This window comes from Hoplias malabaricus, chromosome X1, assembly GCF_029633855.1.
Source record: "Hoplias malabaricus isolate fHopMal1 chromosome X1, fHopMal1.hap1, whole genome shotgun sequence".
Classification (NCBI taxonomy): Eukaryota; Metazoa; Chordata; class Actinopteri; order Characiformes; family Erythrinidae; genus Hoplias; species Hoplias malabaricus.
In genome coordinates, this window is record NC_089818.1 from 25124496 (window position 1) to 25144130 (window position 19635).

The window sequence follows — 19635 nt, forward strand, 5'->3', positions numbered from 1 at the left end:
TGGTGAGCAGCTGAACTATCGCCATTTTACTTTGTGAGTAAAGCCAGGAAATACATTTTGGGAACTGAAAATGGCAACTCAATTTTAAGACCTCCTCTTTTTGAATGTTGAAGGCAGAAGTATTCTCAAACCTTGTACTAAATGTATATCAATATACATTTAAATAACAGTAATATACAAGGTTTAGCTGTTGGTCAAGCAGAATATTTTGCCATTTATTCTGTTGTGTGTTTTATTGTTACATTGTGTGCTTCATGTGCACGTCTGTTGAGCTTGAAATAATCTGATACATATCAGACTGAATACTGAAAAAGATGAAAGACTCCACATCTCCCTTTCTCCCGTTTCATACAAGAGATTCCACTGGGGAATTATGTCTGGGAATTATGCAGGTTACCAATAAATGTAAATGTAATTTATAATATCATTGTGTATTGGCAGTGCTGATGATGAACAGAATAAATATGTGTAATCCTAAAACAACTTGAGCTGATACAAGCATTACTTGCTGCATATATTGTTCCAAGCACTCGAAACAAAACTATGAAAAAGGAAACATTTGTCCTTTATTCATACAGTAGTTAATATTCTCTCTTTTTTGTGGCTGCATTAAACTTAAAGTCCAATGTACATCATGTACTGTGGTCCAGTTCTAGTGACAGTGTACTGGAAGCCTATGTTTACTTTAGTAACAGTAATCCCCCTGTATGAACACATGTAGTTTGCTGATGTCATGGAGGCTTTCTCAGTTGGTGCAGAGGAAGTAACAGAACAAATAATTCTACTGACACTTTAGAAAGATAATAATACATCAGATTTCATGTTTTTATACAAAAAGCCCCCGGAAATTACACACTTTGTTAAATTATTAGTGGAACAAAATGAAATGAACTCGGTGGCTGCACACCCACATTTTTTCCAAAGCAAAATAAAGCACTGCCCTAACACAGCTACATTAAGTGCTATGCAGGACATAGAATAAGTTTGAGCAGATTGACAGAATCAGTCACACACCGGGGCTCCAAAACAATGTAGTGTCCTAAAAAACACCCATCTGTTTTTCCTTATTCAATCCTTATAGAGATGGTTCCCAATCTTAGTGTGTGACCCCCTGCTCTTTATATCTTTGTGTTTTCCTGACATTACACGCCTGGTCTATCTTGTTCATTAGTTAATATGTTTATATCTCAAATACTAATCAGTGAAAGGTTATTACAAATCACCAGTTTCCTGAGTAATGATCAACAGTGTAACTGGAGTGATTCAAGTAGTAGCCAGTGAGAAAGCAAGGAGAATAAAAATGACTTTCAATGATTAATGCTCTTAAATTCTCATACGATTGGTCCAGCTTATCCAGGAATATAGGCTATTACTCCAGCCAAAAAAAAAAAGAAAAGTTTATAAACACAATTAATTTCAGAAGAAATGTTGATACTCCTTCAGTGTTAGTGTTGAGTGTGGGAAATTTTTGACAAAAATGAAAAACCCAAGAAATTCTATAAAATGAGAAAAAAAATAAATGTAATAAATACAGCAAGTGTTAATATGCTGCTTTCAAAGTTAGGTAAGAGGTTGTAAAAGCTGTGTAGAGTCTGCTTGGCTTTACACTTATCTCATGAAGGAAGGATGTGGGTTTAACAGTGTATCTTTAGCACCCAGGAGCAAGTCAGTTTGAAGCTCACTGTTTGAAAGTACAATCAGCCCTGGAGATTAAATTGGTAATTTTATAGATTTAAAAATCCTCATTAAAGGCTAAGCACCACTTAATGGACCTCCATGAATATTTCACATTATTTTAGTGACTGAAATATATAAATATGAATTAAAATGAAAATAGCAGCTTAATTTGCTTTAAAACTAACAAATTTATTAAATTGACGGAAAAACTACGGAAGTTCGAGAATTTCCGCTACGGAAATTCTTGAACGCAACCGTGACGTCACTGGTGGACAACAGCTGAACAACGCCGCGGTAAAACACCGTTATGACTGACTGTTATGACAGTATCTAGTTAAATAACCAACATTATTCATGACAATAGCCTAGCAATAAGCTAAACTCAAATGTAGAGGTACCGTTATTCTTGTAAATGTGATCGAAGTCGAACTCGAATTCATCCGACACTATAAACCTCCGTAATGCAGCTACGTAGCCGAGTATAATCTGAGCCACCGAGTTTAGCGAGTCAAGCTAACGTTAACTAACACCAACTAAAACAGGCGAAGTGAGTGTCCTCACCCTGTTTACCTCCATGTTACAGAGGCTCTTGAACACCTTTCGTTGGTGTCCTTACATGCCCATATTGTTGGAAAAGCGCCAGTGAAATGAGCTACAGATAACGGAGTGAGCGGATGGTCCTTTCCAAAGTGCCCGTTTAAAGTGGACAAATTTAGTCCATTTTCTGGATATTTTGGGATCTTTGGGCCATTTGTTCACAGATGTCCCACTGTACATTGAATGATTGCAGCCAAAAACAACACACCTTTTCCTCATTTTGCATTAAATTAAGTGCAGCTTCTAGAGTGTTGTCCACCGTCTACGTCACAGGCAAGACGCCTATTAGAGTTTCCCAACACCGTTGGGGGGGGGGACCAACGGTCTTTTAAACCTTATTCCTCGAATTAGTAAGAAATAACATGTTTTCTGAATATCAATAAACACAAGTTAGGAACTCAAATTCCACTGTATTTATTTGTTTGACACTTTCATAGAGCTGCTGCTTAGCCTTTAAGGACAATGGGGAGATCCCTTGGCTTAACTTCCTCTCTGTCTGATTAACTGTTTGTTTTATGTCCTTCTGTTTCTCCCTCCTCCTAACCCTAACCTAGCCCTAACTCAGATTAGTTTTAATAATAATAATAATAATAAGGCCAGCAAACTGAGCACACTGTCTCTGGAGATAGATTAGTCAAATGAACTCTAATTGTGAAACAATTCTCATTTATGAGCAATGCCAGAAAATGACCTTGAGGTGATCCTGGGTAAAAGTGGGCGGGCACAATATAAAAACAAAAGCAAACCTTAGAGGGTGGAGGAATGTGTTTCGTCACTAGTTCAGTTTTTGGCAGAGCCAGAGCACCGGTGATGTTGTTTGGGAGGGGGGTGGAATATGTCCCAATACGTCCCCTAGCACTCCAGCTCTGAAGCCGACTGTGGGTGTGTGTGGAACAGTCAGAAAGTAGCGTGTGTATAACTTTGCAGGCCAGAGGCAGCTCCAAGTGGCAGGTACAGCTACCCCCCACATTTCCGTGCATGAACTCATGTCATGCTTTCACTTCCTCTCTTTTATAGTTCTGTACTTCCCCTCATCTACCAGGCCCTCTTTAGCCTGTTGTTATTTTCACCTAAAGCATTTGAGCTTAGCACCATTATGTAGAACACAAAGAACAGTTAACTCCATTAAAAGCAATATGCTGCTTAAATTAATGAAATGTCTTAAAAGTATGTTTTTTAAACTTTAAAATCGATCTTCATATTTTCATATTTTTTAGGCAAAAATAAATATTTAAAGAACCACTGACAGTTTCACTGGTGAATGGAGGATCCCTTGGCACCGTTACTTTTCATTATTCCTTATTTGTAATATGCAGTGTGCTTTTATAATATTGTTCACATCATCACAGTGTTCGCTCTGGACCCCAGTGAATTTAGATTATTCACTAGAGTGAAATATGAAGCATAAATCAACACTCCATGTGACTCAACTGTGCTTTAAACCATCTTTTCTTAGCAAATTATTTATGGACAAGGAACCATCTGATCTCCCGTTTGCTGCGGAATCAACAAAATTTATTCAGGGAAAGCTAGAACCCTAACCACAAATTTAATCAATGCTGTGTGAGAAACAAGGACATTTCTTTCTTTTTTTTTTTTTATCTGGTAGTTCTTTAGAAACTTGTAGAAAAACAAAGACAGAGTAACAGACAGATCAGAATATACACGAGGAAACTACATGATTACACAGAGCCCCTCCAAAAAAAACCTAATAATTTATCAAGAACCTTCTTTGCAGGGACAATTCACAGGTATTTCATGATAAAAAAGAGCATTAAAATTAGGCAAACAATAAATAAATAAATACAAATAAATTATGTATTTACAAGGAGTGCATGTGCAAACTGAAGGATGTTTGTAGAACAATTTTAAGGCTGTACTTTCTCTTTGTGTATTATGTTTTATCAACAACATACTAAATATTTTCCGCTGTTTTTGGATTTGTTTACAAAGTGGAATTCTCAGATTTCTGAGAATAATCCTGGAATAATTCAGAAAAAAGTCAGTATAATTCAGAGAATAAAGTCAGAATATTTAGAGAAACACTGTTTTGGGTTATGATATCCGCCTCTGCACCATGAGTGAGTTGTGAAAGAAGCAGTCAATGAACAGGATTATTTATTAAAGTAACACACACAAACACACACACACAAAACTACTTTTAACACACATGTGGTGGATTAGGGTGGCAACATAGTATTGTAACGTACATGAATTAAAATAAGACAATATTATGTTACAGTAAAATATCTCACGTTGACATTTTGTGACAAGGCTCTACTAAACAATCAGGAAAACACAAAAAACAAGAAAGTGACACACAGTGAATACAAAACCAAGATGTTGGAACAGTAAGAAGAATGTAAATAATAACAGGCAGCAGTGTTTGGTTTCTGACTTGTATTCAGGTGAAAACAGAAAACTAGACTACCCATTTCAAAAGTTTTATTATGCACTGTGATGGACCGGTGCCCAGTCCAGGGGGTGTTCTACCTTGTGCCCAGCTCCAGATTCACCACAGCCCTGAACTGGAAAAGCAGTTACAGAAGGAATGAATGTAAGGGAAAAAGGTTCAGTTTTCAGTTGGTCCAAAGAGTAACATAGTTTATATTGAGAGATTAGATAATGCAACTCTTATTAACTGTGTAACAGTATGAGTTTAAGATGATTTCCTGATTCTTCCTCTGATGTGGACAGTGATGACTGCAGACACCATGAGGATCAGAGCAGTGGAAAACAGCACAATCTTCAGTAAACACACAGATACACCAGCAGAGGGAGACACTGCATCTGAAACACACAACACACACTTGATTAACAGTAATTTCTCATGATTTCCACTGGCTGATCAATATCAGACTCTTTATATTGACTGTGCAGGTCTTGCTCAATCCCTGACTGCTACAGAAATGGTGGTACACTAATGGCTGCACATAGGCCTCATAAAGCCAATGCTGTTAAATAGAGAGCTAAAAGGGTAATCTATATTTGTGAGGTGAGCCAGATGATCTGATCTAGACTCAACTAGTCCCCTATGCTCTTGATCTATGAACCTGAACCTAAGAAAAAACACCCCTCATTATTAAGTGAGCACAGAAACACAGAAGTAAAGAACAATATAAATATATGAAGAAGCTGATTTATTTTATAATAAAGTGTAAATCAATACACTGAAGAGTACATAAATGTAAAATATTAACACATAAGTAAAGCAGATTCTCTCTACATGATATCTAGAGAGGGAAATCGGTGAGATTATGATACTGTTATAAATCATGAATTAACTATGTATGTATACAAACATTTCATTTAATTTTTTGTGTCAGATTTAATGTATTTATAAGTCTCAATACACACCTTCATTAGCACAGTCCTGTTTAAGTTTTTCCATCTCCAAAACATCCCTCTTCCAGCTGACTGGGTTGCTATGGTTACAGATGATGGAGCTGTTGCTGACAAACAGTGAAAGAGAGACCAGTCCAAGTGCTGAAACTTTCCTCTCTTCACAGGTTTCCTTATTACAGCTGACGAAGAAGTGATGAGCTCTACAGGAGACAGTGATGTTACAGGTTTCCTTGTTTAGCTGGTAAATCAGGACTGGAGCCTCCACTGGGTCTGAGGTAAAACACACACAGACTCATCACTGTAATGCAGACAGACAATGATAAATCACTCAGCACTGATCACACAGATCATTAAAAGATACAGATCTCTCAGTCTCTGGGCTAATCCTTGTGCTTCACCACAGCCAAGGTCCAAATGAGAAGTGAAACATTATAAAAAACATTAGTAATTTTACTTGTAATATTAAAGCAATAAAACAAACATATCATGCATGTGGACATGATATTGACCTAATAATCAATAATGGTTTTAAAGGAGAATTCTCTCCATTTTTTAAATCTTCTGCTTAATTAAATTTTAACGGTGGTTTTAGAAACCACACTTTTGGGAAGATTAATGCTTCTAAAAGCTTGCTCAGACAAAGCAAAATGAATATAAATATTTTGAGCATGTTACATGACCCTTCCTGGATCAGAGCCATGTCATGGCAGAAGGGCTTGTTTGGTCTAATGACCTCCATGGCTATGTCGTCCGGAGCTGTGAACTCCCAGTAGGGTCTCCCATGGCGAACAGGATCCAGGAAGCACTCCTATGACCAGCATAAAAGGGAAAAAGTGTACCCTGCCCATGAGTGGGTTACCATGACCTACCTCTGGTCAGGCCTGGGGATAGGGAGAGATGGCGAGCGTCTGGTGATCAGGCAGCCCACGTGACCCAACTGGGCCCAGCTAGAAAAGGCAAAGTGGGAAGATCAGGTGGGTCCACCACCTGCAAGATCCAGATGGGTTTGGTGCAATGCCCATCGGGCACCGAGTGGGTGCAAAGGGGCCCCTGGAATTGTGGAGCTTGGCAGCAGAAAGTGGTTCTAGGCACATGGAATATAACCTCGCTGGGGCAGATGGAGCCAGAGCTGGTGCACGAGGTTGAGAGATACAAGCTAGATATAGATGGGATCACCTCTACACACAGTGTGGGCTCCGGAACAAAATTCCTCCATAGGGATTGTCTCCTACTCAGGAGTTGTACAGGGTGAGAAGCTCAGGTTGGCAAAAAAACTGGAAGGGAGTGATTGGGAGGAAAGACTATTCAAGGTTTGTTCAAACACAAGACGGATCATAAGTGTACTTAGTACCAGAGAACTCTGGGCCAAAGGTCAATGATCGACTTTGTGGTCATGTCTTCTGACATATGAACCTTTATGTTTTGGACACTCGGGTAAAGAGAGGGGCTGAGCTGTCAACTGATTACCTGGTGGTGAGTTGGATGAGATGGCAGGGCACCTCAGAAAGAATTTCTCACATGTTCTGGAGGAGGTAGGGGGAATGGAGTCTGAAGGGGCACTTTTCCAGACTTCCATTGTGCAAGAGGCCGAATATAGCTGTGGTTTAAATCTGGTTAGTGCCTGTTGAGGTGGCAACCCAAGAACCCATTGGTAGACACTGGGGGTGAGGGAAGCTGTCAAGTGGAAGAAGGAGGCTTTACAAGCATGGCTGGCTTGGGCAACGGATGTGTACTGGCAGGTGAAAAAGGCTGCAGCCAAAGCAGTTGCAGATGCAAAATCCAGAGTTTGGGAGGGGTTTGGAGAGGCCATGGAAAATTGGGACGGGGAGGGGTGGACACTGTTCAAGCTGTTTCCAGTAACGAAAGTGAAACTCTGAACTTGACTGAGTGTATAGTCAGGCATTGGAAAAGCGCTTTGCAGAGCTCCTAAACCCGAGGGACAATGCCTCCTGTGTAGAATGTAAGGCCAAACGTGTCTAGGGTTTTATACTCCATTTCCATACTCCATTTCCATTTGGAGTGAAGATCCAGACAAACATGATCCAAAAGCATTCCTATGAGTACACCCATTAAAATTCAGTGTACCCTGCCCGGGAGAGGGTTAGCGGGACCTACCCCTGGAGCCAGGCCTGGGGGTAGTGTCCGACGGCAAGCGCCTGGTGGCTGGCAGCCCACGTAACCCGGCCGGGCACAGCCCGAAATGGCAACGTGGGAGGATCATGTGGGCTCACCACCCGCAAGATCCAGAGTAGGGGTGTGGTGCAATGCCCATTGGGCACAGAGTGGGGGCGAAGGGGCCCCTGGCATCGTGGAACTTGTCAGCGGAAACTGGTTCTTGGTACGTGGAACATAACCTCATTGGAGGGGAAAGAGCCAGAGCTGGTGCGTGAGGTTGAGAGATACCAGCTAGATATAGTTGGGCTCACCTCTACACACAGTGTAGGCTCTGGAACCAAACTCCTCGATAGGGGTTGGTCTCTTTCCTACTCAGGAGTTGCACAGGGTGAGAGGCGCCGGGTGGGTGTGGGGACACTCACAAGTCCTCGGCTGGCACCTGTACAGGTGCAGTTTGTCCCAGTAAACGAGAGGGTCACCTCAATGCGGCTCCGGCTTGCAGAGAGGAAAACTTTGACTGTTGTGTGTGCGTATGCACCGAACAGCAGCTCAGAGTATTCAGCCTTCTTGGAGGCAGTGAGTGGAGTTCTAGAGGGGATTCCATGCACTGACTCTATTGTTTTACTGGGGGACTTCAATGCTTACGTTGGCAATGACTGGGAAACCTGGAGAGGAGTGATTGGGAGGAACGGAATGCCTGATCTAAACCCGAGTGTTGTGATGTTGTTGGACTTCTGTGCTAGCCATGGTTTGTCCATAACGAACACCATGTTCGAACATAAGATTGCTCATAAGTGTACTTGGTACCAGAGCACTCTGGGCCAAAGGTCAATGATCGACTTTGTGGTTGTGTCTTCTGACCTGAGGCCATATGTTTTGGACACTCGGGTAAAGAGAGGGGCTGAGCTGTCAACCGATCACCGTCTGGTTGTGAGTTGGATCCGATGGCGGGGAAAGCTGCCGGACAGACCTGGTAAACCCAAACGTATAGTGAGGGTACGCTGGGAAAAGCTGGCAGATGACTCTGTCCGAATGGATTTCAACTCTCACCTCTGAGAGAACTTCTCACATGTTCCGGAGGAGGTAGGGGGAATGGAGTCTGAATGGACACTGTTCCGGAACTCCATCGTGGAAGCGGCTGCATGTAGCTGTTGTAGCGGAGTGACCGTATTCGAACTAGTTATGCTTAATAGTGATTTAACTAATAATAATAATAATTATTATTAATATTGACTTAAATGACAAAAACATTAACAATTAATTAGAGAGTGAATGTTGTCACTGCTATGTGAGTTCTTCAGGATTTTCAGACTCTTAATGAACAAACTCCACACACTATTATTCAAATAATGGAAATACTTTATTAAGAGGAAAGATAATATTTGATAAACATAGCACAATCATCAAAATCTCATGGAATCAATGCAGGTGAAACCAGTTCGAATTTAGAGATAGGCTAGGTGATATGACTCGGGAGTGAGGCTTGTTATGATCTGATTAAGATATTTTACCAAGAGATTTAATTCAATTTCAGCTCTGGAAATGTGGAATTTTAGCTTACTTTTCTGCCGATTTCAGGTTTTATGATCACAGCCGCTGATGTCCCGCAGATCTTCGCTCTGTTGTTTCTCTGGGGCTTGACTTGTCATGGCTGAAGTTAGGCTGATCAGTGGGGAGATTCCCTCCCGGAAGCCACTTTTCGACATCCTTCGGACGGTGTGATGTCAGCCGGGGATTCCCTTCACAGAGAGCTGCTGACTTGGCTGGATTTTGTCCTTCCCGATAGAAGGGGCTTCAAGATGAAAGTCTGCTGTTTTTCCTCCGATCTCCAGAACTAATCTCGAATTATTTAGCTTATACTTATTTTACGATTTTCCTCTGTCTAACAATATTGCATGGACCTTGGGAACGGTGCCTTTGTATTGGCAAACCGGGGTGGTGGTTCCTATTTTCAAAAAAAGGGACCGGAGAAAGTGTGCCAATTACCGTGGCATTACACTTCTCAGCCTCCCGGGGAAAGTCTATGCCAAGGTGCTGGAAAGGAGAATCCTAGGAGTCAAACCTAGGATTTTGGAGGAACAATGCGGATTTCGTCCTGGCCGTGGAACTATGGACCAACTCTTTACTTTTGCACAGATGATGAGGGGGCGTGGGAATTTGCTACTCCTCTCTACACATGCTTTTTGGATTTGGAGAAGTGTTCCCCGAGAGATTCTGTGGGAGGTGCTCCGGGAGTATGGGGTGCCAGGGTCGTTCCGGCGAGCCGTACGGTCCTTGTACTCTTTTTTGAGTTGTGTTTGTATCCTTGGTAGTAAGTCAAGCTTGTTCAGTGTGGGCATTGGACTCCGTCAGGGCTGTGCCTTATCTCCACTCCTGGCTTCTTCGCACGGAGGCCTCCAGCGTTCACTTGAGCAGTTTGCAGCCGAGTGTGAAGCGGTCGGTATGCGGATCAGCACCTCCAAGTCTGAGGCCATGGTTATCTCCCGGAAACAGATGGTATGCTCCCTTCAGGTAAGGGGTGAGAATCTGCCCCAAGTGAAGGAGTTCAAGTATCTCGGGTTCTTGTTCACGAGTGATGGGAAGAGGGATGGTGAAATTGACCGTAGGATAGGTGCAGCGTCTGCAGTAATGCGGTCACTGTACCGCACCGTTGTGGTGAAGAGAGAGCTGAGCCATAAAGCAAAGCTCTCAATTTACCGGTCAGTCTACGTCCCCACTCTCACCTATGGTCATGAGCTCTGGGTAATGACCGAAAGAACAAGATCGCGGATACAAGCGGCCGAAATGAGCTTTCTCTGACGGGTCGCTGGGTGTACTCTCCGTGATCGGGTGAGGAGCTCAGTGACTAGGGAGGAGCTCGGAGTAGAGTCGCTGCTCCTTCGCATTGAGAGAAGTCAGTTGAGGTGGTTTGGGCATCTGATCAGGATGCCTCCTGGACGCCTCCCACTGGAGGTATACCAGGCACATCCCACTGGAAGGAGGCCCCGGGGTAGACCCAGGACACGCTGGAGGGATTATATCTCCCGGCTGTCCTGGGAACGCCTTGGGATCCCCCAGGAGGAATTGGTTGATGCTGCAAAGGACAGAGACGTCTGGGCTTCTTTGCTCGCCCTGTTGCCATCGCGACCCTGAAATGGAAAAGCGAAAAAGAAGATGTATGTATGTATGTATGTAGATTGCAGCCGAGTGTGTGGATCAGCACCTCCCAGTCTGAGGCCATGATTATCTCCTGGGAACAGATGGCATGCTCCCTTCAGGTAGAGGGTGAGAACCTACCCCGAGTGACAGAGTTCAAATATCTCGGGTTCTTGTTCACGAGTGATGGGAAAAGTGATGTGGTCCATAGTAGCAAATGCTATTTTACTATGGATTTATAACACTTTGCACATCAATGATTATCAATATTTTTATGCTCATTGAATTCTAATTTGTAAAATAAGGCAAACTTATTTAACCAAAATTGCTGTTGCAGCATGCCTGCTGTGTGCAGAAAGTTCAGCGAGTTAACAACAACACTTTGTTCACTTATATTTTGTAGACTTACTCAACATTCATTTATTGATTCATTGTCTGTAAGCACTGATCCAGTTCAGTGTAATGGTGTATCCGGAGCCTACCTGGAATCATTGGGCGCAAGGCAGGAAGACAACCTGGAGGGGGCACCAGTCCTTCACAGGGCGACACACACTCACACATTCACTCACACCTACGGATACTTTTGAGTCTCCAATCCACCTACCAACGTGTGTTTTTGGAGCTTGGGAGGAAACAGGAGCACCTGGAGGAAATCCACATAGACACAGGGAGAACACATCACACTCCTCACAGTCACCCAGAGGAAACCCATGCAGACACAGGGAGAACACGCCACACTCCTCACAGACAGTCACCCGGAGGAAACCCACGCAGACACAGGGAGAACACACCACACTCCTCACAGACAGTCACCCGGAGGAAACCCACACAGACACAGGGAGAACACACCACACTCCTCACAGTTACCCGGAGGAAACCCACGCAGACACAGAGAGAACACACCACACTCCTCACAGACAGTCACCCGGAGGAAACCCACACAGACACAGGGAGAACACACCACACTGCTCACTAAGATCATATACTTCTTTTTATTTAAATATTCACATTTTGAAAATATTTCACAATAACATTTTATTAGGTTTATCAAGTACATGAGCTTATCAATGAGGTGAGATATCTCATTGATAATAAATGCAGTGTTGTGACAGGACTGTGTTGAATACTTTTCTGTAACACTTACCCAACACTGAGAGCGTATACACTGCAACTACTGTGTCTTTTTCACCTGCTGTTTTTGCTTCATAGAGTCCACTATCAGTCTTCTGTAAGTTCTTCAGTGTCAGGCTGTAGGTTTCCTTATTGAACTCCACTATGTCTTTATAATGGGGGGAGAGTGTGACGTCTTTATATTTCTTTAAATATTCTAGAACATTATCAGTTTTATTGATCTTCCAGAATAATGTTGTAAACTCTGGTAGAGGCTCCTGTGTGTGCAGCTGAACTGAGTCCCCAACCAACACAGACACATCACTGGACTCTGTAGAGGAAGAAAATACCTTTAATTAATAATAACTTAGTTTCTCTAAGTTAATACAGCATTTAAATTAATTTCATTTAAAAATGTATCTTAGATGTTCATTCATTCATTCATTATCTGTAACCCTTATCCAGTTCAGGGTCGCGGTGGGTCCAGAGCCTACCTGGAATCATTGGGCGCAAGGCGGGAATACACCCTGGAGGGGGCGCCAGTCCTTCACAGGGCAACACAGTCACACACTCACACCTACAAACAATTTTGAGTCGCCAATCCACCTACCAACGTGTGTTTTTGGACTGTGGGAGAAAACCGGAGCACCCAGAGGAAACCCATGCGGACACAGGCAGAACACACCAACTCCTCACAGACAGTCACCCGGATCGGGAATCGAACCAACAACCTCCAGGTCCCTGGAGCTGTGACTGCGACACCTACCTGCTGCACCACCGTGCCACCATCTTAGATGTTTAGTATCAATAATAATGATTAATTAGTGAATGTAATTCCATATTAAATACATGTTAGTCTTGTTAAAGGTCTTTAACTAGTAAACAGTGACTCTTTATTTAGTCTACAGCTATTTGTTCAGATTGACACTTAGCAGGTGAAGTGAGAAAAAACCGTGGAAAATTCTGGCTTTAAACATTACAGCACACAATATTTAATTATTAGGCTTAGGTTTAAACCTAGGTTTACTTCAGTCAGGTCAGCGCTCTCTTCTTTAGGTTACAGCTGTACACCTTTGTTCCAATGAAATATTTGCTGATGTTCTAATTTGAAAAGAATAAAAGTAATTTTCTCTAATTTATTATTTAGCTTTAAATATAAACTTCTACACTGCAATATCATAAACTGGCAAAAAATCACTGTGTATAATCAACCACCTGTCTCAGACATTATAAATGAATCATATGTTCTAAACACTTAAGAGCTGAATTTCAGAGATGTCCAGTTCTTACCTGTGTTGGAGCTCAGAGTGAACAGAGTGAAGATCAGCTGGAGCATCAGCGCCATTTTACAGTTTATGAGAAGCTTCCCTTTTATAAGGAAATAAGAAGCTTTAATAAACCCTCCTCTGTCCGTTTGGTTCATTAAAAAAAAAACTGTGAAAACACCTCAAGAGGCTTTCCTTTTTTTTCTGACTCATAAAGACAAAGATAAATATGATATTATACAACAAAACAAAGATGGGGCATGAAAATCCAATTACGTTTAAAATTTTGTATATTTTGTATTTGCATTTTATGATGCATGGGCTCTCAAATAGAACAGAGAATGAACAAGAATTTTTTTGGTCTTTGGAGTATTTTTAACTGCAGGTTTTTACCAAGCAACGCAGGGCAGTTTCATTGCTGAACACAATTCTCTCAGTTCTCCTCCACTTCAGGGGACTCCAAACCCTGGCTAACCAGTCTAGCTTCATGCTAATACTACTGCTGCTCTCCTGACGCTGTGTTTGCATTAAGACGACAATGACACTGTCAAACATTCACAGATTTGAAAAGCACTGTCTCAGCAGAGCAGGCAGCATTAACACTGATAGAATATAACATTGGTAAATACTTACTCTGGCAGATTTTTAAGATCAGTATACATGTAAAACTGAGTGGACAGTTGCTAACGTATAGTCACTCACTCATAAATTCACAAATTCATTCATTCATTTTCTGTAACCCTTATCCATTTCAGAGTCACAGTGGGTCCAGAGACTACTCGGAATCACTGGGCGCAAGGCAGGAACACGCCCTGGAGGGGGCACCAGTCCTTCATACAGTTATATTAATTTTGCTCATCACATCTGTGTTAATGTATTTATTAATAGTCACATCTCACAAATGAACTTAAGAACTTTCAGTTATATTTTAATAAATATTCAAATATTTAAACAGAGAAATATAGACAAAAATATACAAGATCTTTGTGAAAATACTTTTGTGGAACACAAAGCACAATAAGTACATCACTGTGTGTTCTAACTTTGAATCTGAAAGTTTAGTTGGTGTTTCTCAGTGGTTTGTTCAGTTTCTATTTAGAACTTTCCTGCTTTACACCTTGACTTCCTCCTTCACCATCACTGCCCCACTGTGTTTTTAAAAAGCAGCCCTGTGCAGTCAGATCCACTTAATAAATTGTTACAGACATTAAACATGTACACTGAACATACACATACACACTGAACATACACACACACACACTGAACATACACACACACACACACACACACACACACACACACACACACACTGAACATACACACACACACACACACACACTGAACATACACATACACAATAGTAAGTAACACTTATAGAAAGTGGATTCCAAGGAGAACTGTGACCTCTTTAAATTAAGATAATTATACATTAATACATTATAATATTATTCAGAACACATTTCCAGAAATCTTTTGGAAGGTGTATTCTTCAAAAGGCAGTGCACAGTTTGTGTCAGTTCCTCTCAGAGAATCTTTGAATTCAGCAGAGAAGTCAGCAGTGTCTCTGGATGTTGGTGAAGCTTCTGCTGTCCACAGAATGTAAGCTTGCTTTTGTAAAAGCAGTAACAGTTGGGATTAGACCATTGGTATCATCTGTGGATTACAGCTTTGGCTTTTACACAGAGAGATTCCTCAGGGTTCTCTGAGTTTTCAGTGCTACGAGCTGTAGATGTAAAATTAGTTAAACATGACCAAGAGTTTAAAAACAAATACAAAACTTTCCATTGAGTATTACTCCTTCCTTTACCTCACTCCTTACTGATGTTTAATCAGCACTAGTCAATCCTCTAAACAAATTATTACTGTATTTAAGGAGAAGGATTAGTGCCAAATCAAGATCAATCACTACAGTGGAAAATAGTGAAATACAATGTGCCCAATGCATCACTTTTTCACAGTAAAATACAGAAAACCTGGAAGAATAAAAATCCACTGTTACACATCACTTAATCCCTTTAATGTAAAAAAAAAAAATCAACATGAGGATTTGCATATTCAAACAAAATGACTCTGATGTGGAAAACAATGAATAGTAAAATGAATAGCACAAGATCCATTACACTGATTTAATGCCAGCTGACATCTTAAGCATTTAAAGTGTCTAGGTCAAGGAGTGTGGGGAAAGTCTGTTCTCTGGTTGTTTACATTCAGACACTCCACTTTTAAGGTGGAATGGTATGTTTGAGGGGAAAAAAACAACCTTGTTTGTATGTGGCTGAAATTAAACGTGTCTGTCAGTTTTAATTCTCTACTTGAATTACCACAGAAACCCATCTGTTACTCGAGTTCTTTAGTTCTGTACCACTTTCGGTGTGTGTTTACTTTCAGTTCCTTCTACAGCAAAAATAAGTATTACCCACCTATGGAGCAGGAATAGAGCAACATCCTCATTTGGTTTCATGCTTTTCAGCGTCTTTTAATTGTCTACATTGTATTCCACTGTGTGTTGCTGTGAAATTAGGTGTATGAAATAGGACAGGACCCGTTCCACTTTGGTGGAAAAGGGCTGTCCATGTCCTGGCTTGTTCACAATGTAAACAAAGTCAAACCTAGTTTTACTGAACTGTTGTCAGCAGCGGGTCAAATCACCACGTCAATATACTGTGACTGCTCTGGTGAAAACAGTGGTGATGTTCTACCACTTGTTTCATAATATTACTTCTCTGAATTAATTGTACCTTTAACATAGTTGACATTTCAGAGAACGAAAAAAACCTCCCCTTACAGTGAAAGAGGAACTGTCCAAAACCAATACACTCCAGAGTGGTGTGTTCAGAACTGAAGACTTGTAAAGTGCTGATGTGCAGAAAAGATTAAGACGTGACAGAATATTTTTAACCTGAATTTTGAACACACAAGAGGGGAACTTTACTGTGTGCTTCAAAATGTCAATTGCATTATGTCAGACCCTGAAATTAGCTTCACTAGCAGCATTAATTCGAGCTGTTAAAAAATCCATGTACATTATATTTATAACAGATCGAATCCATGCCCAGAGAGAGAGAGAGAGTTGAGGCTTCCAATGAACTGCTATCATTTTCTTAGCTTCTGTGAGAACAGCCAGGACAATGTGCCTCTTACATTTAGAGATAAGAGTTCCTGAAAAATCATCCAGTAACAAAGTGGGTAAAGTAGCAGGTACTTCCTCACAAACCAGACTAACTTAGAGACGACTTGTACCACAATGTGGACACCAGTGTGCTTTCCCAAAACATATGAAGAAAGGTTCCACAAGCCTTCAGTGAACATAGAGAGCACAATGAGTTTAAGTAACAGCCCTCTTTTATTGACTGTAGGTGAAACTCTACGTCACTTACAATGTGTTTTGCAGTTTTTCCAATTCCCACTATGTCTGTGTAGATAAGACATAATTGGTCCCATACGCAGCTGCCACTTATTGTTAGTGAGTTTAACATAAAGAATAAGTTGCAATTTCCAATGATATACAATATTTTGGTCGCGCCATCAGACAGAAGCTTGAATATACAACCACAGGCCAGTAAAAGTGTGCTGAACCTAAAGAAGCACATAAAGCCATGTGTGATATTTTTTCACTAACAACCAACAGTTAATTCAAATTTTTCAGCAGTGGTACCATGAGAGTATTATAATTAGAACAGAAAAAGGTTTAATTTTTTATATAATACACTACCATATGGAAGCCCATTTCCGCCACATAAAATAATTTTAAAAAAAGGACCAATTTTTCTTTTTCATTAATATGCAAGTTGCTGTCTCAATATTTCGAGACACTATCTCATTATTTTGAGATACAAAATCAATATATTGAGATACTATCTCATTATTTTGAGACAGTATCTCATTATTTTAGATAATAAGTCAATATATTGAGATAGTATACAATCTCTATATAATCTTGCAAATGTGATCAAGCCAAAGCATTTAAAACACCAAGGAATCTATTTTTATTGCTCTTTTGTTTTCCATAAATTTTAAATATAATTAGTTGGTCCCCATACACCTGTTAAAAAATCCTATTCAAACTCTACACGGCTACATTGCAGTCTAATTTATGTGATCTCCTGCAAAAAAAGTTTGTGGCTAAGTAATATACTACACCAATAACACACATTCCTGCTGTGGTGTGTTTTCCATTTGGAAGGATGGCAAATGAATGGACAGCGTCTGCTTAAGACATGAGGGCTACCTCTCGGGCATAAGCCACGCTTGGCACAGATCCATTTTGCCAGGGCCAACACAGACATATATTTGCTAGAAGTAAGCCAAAACTCCCTTCCTGGATCAGGACCTTGTCGTGGCGGAAGGGCTTGTGTGGTCTCATGACCTCCAGGGCTATGTCATCGGGAGGTGTTAGGTCTCAGTAGGGTCTCCCATGGCGAACAGGTCTGGAGTGAAGATCCAGACAAACATGATCCAAAAGCATCCCTATGAGTACACCCATTAAAAGTCAGTGTACCCTGCCTGGGAGAGGGTTACTGGGACCTACCCCTGGAGCCAGGCCTGGGGGTAGTGTCCGACGGCGAGCACCTGGTGGCCGGGCAGCCCACGTAACCCGGCCGGGCTCAGCCCGAAATGGCAACGTGGGAGGATCATATGAGCTCACCACCCGCAAGATCCAGAGTAGGGTGCGGTGCAATGCCCTTTGGGCACAGAGCGGGGGCGAAGGGGCCCCTGGTGTCGTGGAACTTGTCAGCAGAAACTGGTTCTTGGTACGTGGAACATAACTTCACTGGGGGGGAAAGTGTCAGAGCTGGTGCGTGAGGTTGAGAGATACCAGCTAGATATAGTTAGGCTCACCTCTACACACAGTGTGGGCTCTGGAACCAAACTCCTCGATAGGGGTTGGTCTCTCTCCTACTCAGGAGTTGCACAAGGTGAGAGGCGCCGGGAGCGTGTGGGGATGGGATACTCACAAGTACCCGGCTGGAGCCTGTACAGCTGGAGTTTGTCCCAGTAAACGAGAAGGTCGCCTCAATGCGGCTCCGGCTTGCAGAGAGGAAAACTTTGACTGTTGTGTGTGCGTGTGCACCGAACAGCAGCTCAGAGTATTTGGCCTTCTTGGAGGCAGTGAGTGGAGTTCTAGATGGGATTCCATGCACTGACTCTGTTTTACTGGGGGACTTCAATGCTCACGTTGGCAATGACTGGGAAACCTGGAGAGGAGTGACTGCCTGATCTAAACCCGAGTTTTGTGATGTTGTTGTGCTAGCCATGGTTTGTCCATAACGAACACCATGTTCGAACATAAGATTGCTCATAAGTGTACTTGGTACCAGAGCACTCTGGGCCAAAGGTCAATGATCGACTTTGTGGTTGTGTCTTCTGACCTGAGGCCATATGTTTTGGACACTCGGGTAAAGAGAGGGGCTGAGCTGTCAACTGATCACCATCTGGTGGTGAGTTGGATCCGATGGCGGGGAAAGCTGCCGGACAGACCTAGTAAACGTATAGTGAGGGTGTGCTGGGAAAAGTTGGCAGATGACTCTGTCCAGATGGATTTCAACTCTCACCTCTGAGAGAACTTCTCACATGTTCCGGAGGAGGGAGGGGGAATGGAGTCTGAAAGGACACTGTTCCGGACCTCCATCGTGGAAGTGGCTGCATGTAGCTGTGGTCAAAAGCTTGTCTGTGCCTGTTATTGCGGCAACCTAAGAACCTGTCGGTGGACACCGGGGGTGAGGGAAGCTGTCAGGTGGAAGAAGGAGGCTTTTTGGGATTGGCTGGCTCAGGGAACTTCCGATTCTGCGGATGGGTACCGGCAGGCGAAAAAGGCTGCAGCTGTGGCATTTCCTGAAGCAAAATCCAGAGCATGGGAGGAGTTTGGAGAGGCCATGGAGAATGACTTCCGGGCGGCCTCAAAGAGGTTCTGGAAAACACTCCGACAGCTCAGGAGGGGGAGGGGGGACACTGTCCAAGCTGTGCTCAGCAAGGATGGTGAAACTCTGAACTTGACTGAGTGTATTGTTGGGCGTTGGAAGGAGCACGTTGAGGAACTCCTTAACCCAAGAGACATGCCTCCTGTGCAGGAGGTAGGGCCAGAAGTGTCTGGGGGGTCAGATTCCATTTCCTTGGCTGAAGTCACTGAGGTGGTGAAAAAGCTTCGCAGCGGCAAAGCTCCTGGAGTGGATGAGATTCGCCCAGAGTTACTGAAGGCACTCGATACTGTGGGGCTGTCTTGGATGACACGCCTATACAATATTGCATGGACCTCGGGAACGGAGCCTTTGGATTGGCAAACCGGGGTGGTGGTTCCTATTTTCAAAAAAGGGAACGGAGAAAGTGTGCCAATTATTGTGGCATTACACTTCTCACCCTCCCGGGTAAAGTCTATGCCAAGGTGCTGGAAAGG

At 42.3% G+C, this 19635-nt stretch overlaps 1 protein-coding gene across 1 annotated transcript; it reads right to left on the reverse strand.

Moving 5' to 3' along the window:
- Nucleotides 1–4933: 4933 nt before the first annotated feature.
- On the reverse strand, nt 4934–13324 carry LOC136675363 (CD48 antigen-like). The gene is made up of 4 exons (XM_066651865.1): nt 13270–13324; nt 12014–12310; nt 5632–5889; nt 4934–5064 (listed from the first exon to the last, which is right to left on the reverse strand). Exons 1-4 carry the CDS (start codon nt 13322–13324, stop codon nt 4934–4936), a joined length of 741 nt encoding a protein of 246 aa, XP_066507962.1.
- Nucleotides 13325–19635: the final 6311 nt, after the last annotated feature.